Genomic DNA, 10427 nt, shown 5'->3' on the forward strand with positions numbered 1-10427 from the left:
CTTTCTTGGAATGTTGATCTCAGCCTATTGATAATGACACTTAAGAGCTAAGACTACCTAAATCCATTGTAGAAGGCCCCATAGGTTTCTCCTGAGCAGGAGCCAATGTTGTGGCTGGATGCCATCTTGTGGTTATTATTATGATTGTTCAAGGTGATTTTGGGAAAAAAACACAGAAAACATCAGGGAAGTTTGAGGAACAAAATATTTTACTCACAGGTCCTGGAGGGTACAAGGCACACGAAGGCCACACAGACAGCACATAGGTAGAGAAAAGAGGAGGGAGCATGGACCTGGGTTCCGACTTTATTAGAATCTGAGAGTGAGGTGCTTAGATTTTTGCAGTTTCACTCTTTCTGGGTGAATTTAAGGATAAGAGTATGACTTAGGGGCTCTGGCTGGTTGGCTCAGCAGTAGGGTGTCATCCAGTGTATAGAAGTCTCAGGTTTGATTCCTGGTCAGGGCACAGAGTAGAAGTGCCCATATGCTTCTCCACCTCTCCCCCTCTTCTTCCTCTCTATCTCTCTTCCCCTCCACAGCCAAGGCTCCATTGGAGCAAAGTTGGCTGGGGCGCTGACGATGGCTCCATGGCCTCTACCTCAGACACTAGAATGGCTTTGGCTTTAATGGTGCAATATCCCAGATGAGTAGACATTACCCCCTGGGGGGCAGGCCAGGTGGATACCAGTCGAGTGCATATAGGAGTCTCTCTGATGGCCTCCCAGCTTCTAACTTCGGAGAAATACAAAGAAAAAAAAAAGTGTGGGACTTAGGGCACCAGAAGGGCAAAGTAGGGTCACTCAAATGGTCAGTTAATTAGACTACCCAAAGCTTTAAAAATGGGAGCTGAGGGTGGGGGCTGCCTGGCTCCTTAACTAGTTTTGCTGGTAGTTGGACCAGAGGATTGGACCACCATCTGGCCTGTATCCTGAAATGGAAGACTTGAGTGGTGAATGCACGATTCCCTCCAGCTAAGACTTAAAAATGGGAGCTGAGGGTGGGGGCTGCCTGGCTCCTTAACTAGTTTTGCTGGTAGGTATGTCCCAAATCCAACAATATGGGAATTCAAGGTAGATGTCTTTGAAACGGATGCCTCAGCAATGAAAAGTTTAATGTCAGGTACTTACACTACAACATTTTAGGCTAAAATTTTCTATTCAGTCTCTGTGTAACCTAAGTGCTAGTTTAAATTTTAGGCACCAGGGTTTTGTGCAGAAAATTCTGCTTCAGCAGAACTGGGAGGATCTTCAGCATCTATGCTTTTTACATACACTGTAGGTGGGTCCGGATACATGGCTGCAACTGGCATCGCCTCATTGGGTCTCTGTGACTCCAATGAGCAACCTCAGTGACAAGAGTTGTCTTAATAACCAAGTAGCATGTGACATGTTTACTGAGCAAAGTAATGATCGAGGAATGCTTTAGATATCAGGTGTAAATACATAATTAGTAGTTTTCTTAGGTTGTGACAGAGAGTTAGAAATGTGGAATTTCAGAATTTGGGAGTGCTGAAACCTAATTCTAACAGTTCATCCAGATTCCAAAGCATAATTAATCACTCATTCAGGAGTTTATGGAACTATTTCCATTGAAGAGACTGATATTCTATAGAATCCGACCGCTGAGAAGGAGAAAAGGGGAGTCCCATGAATGTATGCAGCCACATGGTGAAGATCAGCGTGGGCCATTGTGTTTAAATGTGAATTTACCATAACTTTCTCTGTCAAGAAAAAGAAATATTAACACAGAGCAATATGTCATGCTTTCTAATTGTGCCGCTGGTAACCTTGAGACTGAGCATGTGAACAAGGCCCCAGCCGGAGAGCCTGGATGTCACTTCACGCAGCTGTTCTCAGCAGCTCCTCAGACCCCCCACGTGGCCTCGTTCCTCCTGTGGACAATATTCTCCTGCATGAGCCATTATGTTTAAAAGTAATTTTCCCATAACTTTTTCTGTCGAGAGAGAAAAACATATTAAAAGAAGGCAGTATCATGCCCCCTAATTGTGTCCCAAGTGCTCCCTGAACTGAGCATGTGAACAAGGCCCAAGGCAGAGAGCCCAGGCGGCCCCTCAGGCAGCTGTCACAGCAGTGCCCCGGGCCCTGCACGGGACCCCTGTCCTGCTGTGGGCATATCCTCGGGCCTGATGCACTATGCGGACCCAGCCCACACCTGAGGAATGAGTGGGTAGAGAGTGTGGTTGAATCCAGCGTCTCCCACTTTACATGCAGTCCTAGTAACTGGAAACAGTTATAGTAAATTAAGGAATGTTAATTGATTTCAATAGTTGAAATCAAGTCATCATCATACACAGGTGAAGCTAGCCTACGTTGAGAAGTTTGCATTCCAGGGTGGAGGTGAAGGATACAGGCTCAAGCTTTCATAGAATGCAGTAGTTGTTTACTGTGTACAGCAGGTCCTTAAATAACGTTGTTTTGTTCAATGATTCGCTATAACCTTGATGAGATGTTGCAGGAACTTAACTCTTATTTATATCAATTAACCTATGGCAAAATTGGTTTTATTATATGTCATTTTTCTTACTGTTGCAGAATCTGTTAAAGACGTGATGTGAGGACTTAATGTACCTGTAACTAGATTAAGAGCAAAACAGAAGTTTATAGTATGTGACACTATTTCAGTAAGTAAAAAGTAAATATTGACTATAGCACGCTTACCTGTTTGCCTTACAAAATGTGCAGAGATTACTATAGGTGACTCCATTGGATGCACAGACTGGCCTATGATTTTTAGGGCATCCAAATGTTGGGTTTTTGTTACATAGAGTCTGTAAAATACAGACAACAAAGAAATAATCATAGAGTATATATCTAAAACTATGTTCTTAATATGTTATTATGAAATGCTGTAAATTAAAAAATATGATAATTTATATTATATTATCATGGGCCCATAACAAAACAAACATCTCTATAATTAGAAACGAAATGTAAAAATAAAACAATTTTATGAACTTAGCCTTCCCTATCAAGTACTTCCTGCAAATTTCATTCTCCTCTCATCTCAGAGTTGATCATTACACTCAGTTTTCTATTTATCATTGACCTGCTTTTCCTGTGTAGAGTCTATACAATTATTAATAAAATTGTGTATTATTTAACTTTGGCTATTTTTAAATATACTGTATATGTATAATCATTATAAACTATTCTGGTTTATTCTATATATTTTAGTAAGTATAGATTACTTTCTATGAAAACCTTTACAATAATTTATTGAAATAATATAAATTGACAATTTTTAACACTTTAATGATAAATTATAGTAAACCTAATCTAAATCAATCATTTATTGCTGGTAAAGGAGACTGTCATAATTTGGCTGTATTTTTGTTTGTTTTTTCTTTCTCTGAAGTTGGAAATGGGGAGGCAGTCAGACAGACTCCCGCATGCGCCTGACTGGGATCCACTCGGCATGCCCACCAGGGGGCCATGCTCTACTCATCTTGGGGCGTGGCTCTGCCGCAGCAGAGCCATTCTAACGCCTGAGGCAAAGGCCAGAGAGCCATCCTCAGCGCCTAGGCAAACTTTGCTCCAATGGAACCTTGGCTGCAGGAGGGGAAGAGAGAGACAGAGAGGAAGGAGAGGGGGAGGGGTGGAGAAGCAGATGGGCGCTTCTCCTGTGTGTCCTGGCCAGGAATTGAACCCAGGGCTCCCACACGCCAGGACGATGCTCTACCACTGAGCCAACCGGCCAGGGCCTAATTTGGCTGTATTTTTATACACTGCTATGCTTTCCATACCAATTTTATTTTAGTTATGACTTAAGAGAGAGAGAAGAGAGAGAAAGAGTGAGAAACGGGGGTGTGAGGAGCTGGAAGCATCAACTTGTAGTTGCTTTTTTATTTTTTTAGCAAGAAAAACAGAGACAGAGAGAGGGACAGATAGGGTCAGGCAGATAGGAAGGGAGAGGCATGGGAAGTATCAACTCTCTGTTTCGGCCCCTTAACTGTTCATTGGTTACTTTCTCATATGTGCCTTGACCTGGGAGCTATAGCAGAGGAAGTGACCCCTTGCTCAAGCCAGCGACCTTGGGCTCAAGCCAGCAACCATGGTATCATGTCTATGATCCCATTTTCAAGCTAGCAACCACATGCTCAAGCTGGTCAGCCCATGCTCAAGCTAGATGAGCCCATCCGTGCTCAAGCCAGGTCCTCTGTACCCCATCCAAAGCTCTGTCCACTGCATCACCACCTGGTCTGGCAGTAGCTTCTTTCTCTTTTTATTTTTTGTGACAGAGTCAGAGAGGAGGCAGAGAGAGAGACAGGGACACACAGACAAGAAGGGAGAGAGATGAGAAGCATCAGTTCTTCGTTGCAGCTCCTTTGTTTCCTTAGTTATTTATTGATTTCTTTCTCATATGTGCCTTGGCTACAAAGAGCTATGCCCCTAGCTCAAGCCAGTGATCATGGGCTCAAGCCACTGAAGTTGGGCTTTAAGCCAGCGATCTCTTGGTTCAAGCCTGCGACCATTGGGTCATATGTATGATCCCACGCTCAAGCCAGTGACCCCACACTCAAGCTGGGGAGGTCACTCTCAAGCTGGATGAGCTGGCGCTTGAGAGGGAGACCTTGGATTTTCGAACCTGAGTCCTCTGCATTCCAGTCCGATGCTCTCTCTACTGCGCAACTTCCTGGTCAAGCAGGCTGTTACTTCTTATATGTCCGGGGTCAGGAACCTTTTTGGCTGAGAGAGCCATGAACGCCACATATTTTAATATGTAATTTTATGAGAGCCATACAACGACCTGTGTACATTAAACATTATACAATAAAAATTTGGTGTTGTCCGAAAGGACAGCTGTGATTGGCTCTAGCCATCGGCAACCATGAACATGAGCGGTAGGAAATGAATGGATTGTAATACATGAAAATATTTTATATTTTTAAAGTTATTTTTTTTTATCAAAGATTTGTCTGTGAGCCAGATACAGCCGTCAAAATAGCCACATCTGGCTTGCGAGCCATAGTTTCCTGACCCCTGCTATATATGTTTTGGCCAGGCAACCATGAGATGAGAACCAATGATCTCAGCATGCTAGGACGATGCTTCACCATGGTGCCACCACAGGTCAATCTACATATGAAGTTTTTATTTAGGATTTTGGGATCTTTGTTAAGACTGACAATGTCTTCCATTGTTCAAATTCAGGAGTCTGATAACTATCTACTTTCAGTGTTTTTGTAGGTAATTATTTCTTTTTTCTCTGGTGACTATTAATATCACCTCTTTGTATTTATATATAGTTTTGATACAGTGTGAATAGGTGTGGATTTGAAAGTAAATGTTTTAGTTAGAATGAATGGGGATAGTCATTACTATTCAGTGAGTAGAAAGTCAAAAAGTGGGGGGAGTCATATTGAGACCTGACATCTTAGAGATAAGATAGTGAAAGTAAAAAACACGTGGGGGCCTTCAAAATAATGCAATACAAAAGAGAACCAAACGGGGTGTGTGTGTGTGTGTGTGTGTGTGTGTGTGTGTGTGTGTGTATAGATAGATAGATAGACAGATAGATAGATAGATAAAACACACACACACACCACCTCATAAAGGAACCAGAATTTTTCTGTGGACACAATAGGGCACTCTTTCACCAGAAACACTAAACAAACCTAGAGCAAGAGCCAACTGTGTTCACTCAAATATATGACACAAAGTCATCTTCCTTTATACAGAACTTCTATAAAAAGAAAGAAAAATTGAGAATCATATACCTGTAGCCGAAGCCTCCTAGCTTCTAAAATACAAAACCTGGAAGCAGAAGAAAACCTGAATGCAGCACTGAAAACATAGTATAATCAGTAGCCTCTAGCAAACATCTGGGATGTGTTGATTCCTTGAATCAAAAGTCAAACTCTAGGAGTGAAACTTATTTTATTTTTAATGTATAGAACAACAAGATTGAGTTCAGGAAAGAAATATAAGTTAAAGCAAAAGTGTTACAGAAATAAATATTAAATCTGCATGACAAACAAACACTATAACAAGTTATAATATAAATTATAAAAAATTAGAAAGTATAAATATGCAAAAAATATTCAATTTTAAATATAATTAGAAATATACAAATAAAACTTATACTTTCATAGAAAAATCAGATCAAATTTGAAAACCTTAATAGCACATTATGTTAGCAAGGCTGTGGATACCAATGCATTTTTTAAAAATTTTCTTATTGAATTTATTTTTTAACCTGTTTTTTTATCAGGATAAACTTTACTGAAACCTAACCTACTGGGGTACTGTCAGAGCCTAACTGACCTGAGAGAAGGGAAGTACTCAACTCCAGTCCACTCTAGCAATTCAGTCCCACCTCAGGGAGGAGATACAAACTAAAACGTATGTGTGAGGTTCCCAGTCCAGAGGCTCAGGCTCACTAAACGACTGAGACCTAATCATCAGACAATAGAATGTTTCCCCTTGCCCCACACCTTATCATAAAGTTACTAGAGGTCTGTTTACAGTAGTTCCTTTACCTGGTACATTATGTTCACCCATAGCAAAAACATTACAAAACATACTAAAAAGCAAAAAGACATAATTGAAGAGACAGAGCAGGCATCAGAACCAGACTGTGGCAGGGATGTTGGAATAATAAGACCAGGTATTTAAAACAACTGTGCTAAGATTCTAATGGATAAAGTAGACAGAATCAAAAGTAGGAGGACAGTGTAAGCAGAGAGATGAGAGTTCTCAGGACCAAAAAGAAATACCACAGATAAATAATATTGTAACATACATGAGGACTGTCTTTGATGGACGTATTAGTAATTGGACATGGCTGTGGAAGGAATCTCTGTGCTAGAAGATATTTCAGGAAAAACCTCAAAAACTGAAAAGTAATATGAAAAAGGCTAAAAAGAAGGGAAGAAAATCTAATAGCTATGGGACAACTAGAAAAGCTGTAACATACATAATGGGAATACCAGAGGAAGGAAAAAGAGAGAAGGGAACAAGAAATATTTGTAACAATGATGACTGAGAATGTTTCCAAATTAATGTCAGACACCAAACCACAGATCCAGGAAGCTCAGAGAACACCAAGCATAATTTTAATTAATTCTAAAAAGAAAAGAGCTATCAAGCCATGAAATGACATGAACAACTTTAAGGTATATTATTAAATGAATGAAGCCAATCTGAAAAGTCTACATACTATACCTTTCCAACTATACGATATTCTGGAGAAGGAAAAACTAAGGACAAAGTATAAAGATCAGTGGTTGCCAGGTGAGCGGGAAGATGGAGTGATGAATAGGTGGAATAGAGAATTTTAGGGCAGTGAACATTTAAATACTGAAACGTAAAAGACTGTGTTATCTCGTGTACTTCCCAAAAGTACACAGTACGGCTCGTAAAAAGGAATAAGATAGGCATGAATAAGTATGGTTCTGCATTGCTGTAATTTCTATATTTTCTACAGGGAGGTTAATAATTTGGGATTTTACTTTGTAACATATCATTTTTGTTGGAAGCACTTTACCTTATAATTTTACTCTATTTTACAAGAATGAAATATTTCCAATTTCTTATAAGTTTGAAGTAACTTACTGGCTTTGTAATATCAGAGATTTCAGCCGAGTTAGTTCCTGTACAGATAAAAGACATTTAATAACTTGGTACAGCCAATGACATTTCCACATATGTTGTGAGAAGACACGGATGCAGTTCCTTCAATGAGGAAACAACATGGCATTAGTGAGCCTTCTTTGACACTGACTGTGGATAGGAAAGTCCAATGACCAAAACTGTGAACAATGCTGATTACTACAGTAGACCTAACTTTGTCTCAAAAATCATTGTATTTCTTAAACTACACAACACCTTCATGGAAGATATCATTTGCTTTAGTACCAACATTTTGTAGATGGTGAAACTGAAGGTTATGAAAGATAATAACTTGCTAACATTATTCTAATACAAAGGGAATTGACTGAGACTCATTATTTTCAATAATGTTTCTGATGTCCATGCTGTTGCCTCACAATTAAGGTAATAAACACTCTTAGTTCTAAGGTTGATTAATGGTCCCTAGAGATGTGAATGAGGGAATTTGCACTATTCTCTAGCTAGGTTTCTCAATTCAAGAATGCTAAAAGAAATGAAAAAAAAATTTTGTTTCCAATGACACCAAATCTTCCCATGATTGGAAAATATACTCACCAGAGAAAAGAGGAAATGCCAACATGATGATCAGAAAGCTGACTTGGATACACATTGAGAAGGTAGCCATTTGCTCTCCCAAGTCACCCTTGAAGAAAGTGGTAAGGAAACCAGAGGGTTTATGACAAGCCCCATAAAATGTTCAGTGAACAGAACTAGAGAGACCACTTTCTGGACATTCCAGTTTGAGAAAGAACAACTATAACTCCTGAGTTATTAAACTTTTTATTAAGGAAGACTGTTCCCTTTACTCCTCCCCCACGAAATCAATAGATGAGTAAGCTTGATGCACAGTACATATTGAGAAAAAAAGGGTCATGTGAACTATCTTCTGTGTAGCATTTAAGGATAGACACAGACAACAGTGTGGTGATAGCCAGAGGGAAAGGGGGTGGGGACAGGGGGAGATGGGCAAATGGTGGGAAATGGGGACAGCAGAGAGTTTATTTGAGAAGATGGGCACACGATGCACTGTGCAGGTGATGTTTTGTTGTTTTTCACACTTCAACCTGTACCTCAATACATTCAATTTTACAAAACTAATTAATAAAAAAGTACATGCAGTTCTGAATGCTCAATTTATCCTTCAGAGAACCAGGAGCAGTATTTCTAGAAGGGCCAGAGCTAGAGCAGTCTTCATAGCAAAACTATACAAAAAAATCACAATAATTTATGCCCCAAATTACTCACCTCAAGATGCAATACAGAGGGAGACTGTGACTGTCTTGTTTATGCTTGCTTCTTCAGCTACCTCCACTCTATTGAATAGTGTGTTTTTAAATATCAAGGGAAGGAAAGCAAGGGGAGATAAGACCCAGAGGGATCACATGTCATGTCCTGGCAGTGACAGGGAAGTTGCCACACACACAGGTCATCAAAGCTGTTCCTACAGCAGGAAGTTTAGAGCACAGGCAGTTTCATCACAGGCACAAATGAATGGGGAGGGGAGAAAACGATAAGTTGTTTATAGGTCCTAAACTAGGGAAGACATGACACCTTTCTAAGCAAGAGAGCTGTTTAGGAGAAAGAAAAAAGCCTCGAAAAGAACTCCAGAAACTACAACTTTCAAATGTGTCTTGTACTTCAGTAGTTTTCAAATGTAGATAGCTATGAGAACAACCTGGAGAACTTGGTGAAATTACCAGTACCCATATTTTTACCCCCAAGGCTGTGATTCAATTTTGTGTGAGATCATAGTAACTGGTATCATTTAAAAGTTTGTAAAGTGCTCGTAACATGCAGCTGCCGTGGAGAGTGACTGGGCTAGAGCCCCAGAACGTCCTCTGGAACAGTATTCCCTCAGCACCCCACTTGTCTTACCAGAACTTTTACGTTTAAGGGAAATTACTGCTCACAAAAATTAAGGGATCAGAGAACGTGCAGATACTCTAGTAGCTTCAGCCTTTTTATAGTACATTTTTACCAATGAATTAAAGTTGGTTTTACATCTTATATGTATAATTGACAATTTTCTTTGACTTTCATTTGTTTTTCTGATGTTCTTGTTTAATAAAAAATAAATATAATGCTTTTTTTTATCACTTCATATTTATTTTTAAATATCCCCTCATTTTTTTAAATTTTATTTATTCATTATAGAGAGGAGAGATAGAGAGAGAGAGAGAGAGAAGGGGGGGAGGAGCAGAAAGCATCAACTCCCATATGTGCCTTGACCAGGTAAGCCCAGAGTTTTGAACCGGCAACCTCAGTGTTTCCAGTTTGATGCTTTATCCACTGCACCACCGCAGGTCAGGCAATATCCCCTCATTTTTGAGGGTATATATACAAATATGTCTGAGGCTAGGTTTATTTACACAGTATTTAAATTTGACTTCTTTCCAAGTCCTCATATACATATTTTTATTGAATATTAAAGTATTTATTTAGTGGTGTATATGAATTAATTAAAATACACTTATAATGGGTATTTAGCTTGTTTCAGAATTTTGTGATTCAGTCGTAAGAAAAGGAACATAAACCCTAAAATGCTCATGATAGCTTATTCTTGAAAACCTAGAGCCAGACAGCTGGGCTTCAGGTCTTAGCTCTGGGGCATAGTAGGTACGGGACCTTGACAATTGCATATATGCTCTGATTATGAGTTTTCTCATTTTTCAAGAAGATTTAAAATAAATTTGATGTTTGTAATTGTTAATTGCTTAAAAGTGCCTGACATGTTATAGGCACCACCTAAGTATAGAACAAAGACCTAGAAAGTGACAAAAGCATTTTGTAGTAGCT

The 10427-nt window shown here is 39.5% G+C and overlaps 1 protein-coding gene across 2 annotated transcripts in view; it reads right to left on the bottom strand.

The window, feature by feature from the left end:
- The window catches only part of LOC136333574 (sperm-associated acrosin inhibitor-like), a 28851-nt gene extending 19841 nt beyond the window's left edge, over positions 1-9010 (bottom strand). The window contains exons 1-5 of one of the 2 annotated variants that reach the window (XM_066272913.1): positions 8877-9010; positions 8187-8274; positions 7575-7612; positions 2679-2788; positions 83-1953 (exon numbers count right to left, since the gene is read on the bottom strand). In XM_066272913.1, coding sequence (XP_066129010.1) covers positions 1839-1953; positions 2679-2788; positions 7575-7612; positions 8187-8256 — 333 coding nt within the window. In that variant the 5' untranslated portion in view covers positions 8257-8274; positions 8877-9010 and the 3' untranslated portion in view covers positions 83-1838. Of the gene's footprint in view, positions 1-82; positions 1954-2678; positions 2789-7574; positions 7613-8186; positions 8275-8876 lie in introns of those variants that run through there. The other variant, XM_066272912.1, reaches the window with a different exon arrangement.
- Between the last annotated feature and the right edge of the window lie 1417 nt (positions 9011-10427).

The sequence above is a fragment of the Saccopteryx bilineata genome, chromosome 4, assembly GCF_036850765.1.
Source record: "Saccopteryx bilineata isolate mSacBil1 chromosome 4, mSacBil1_pri_phased_curated, whole genome shotgun sequence".
NCBI lineage: Eukaryota > Metazoa > Chordata > Mammalia > Chiroptera > Emballonuridae > Saccopteryx > Saccopteryx bilineata.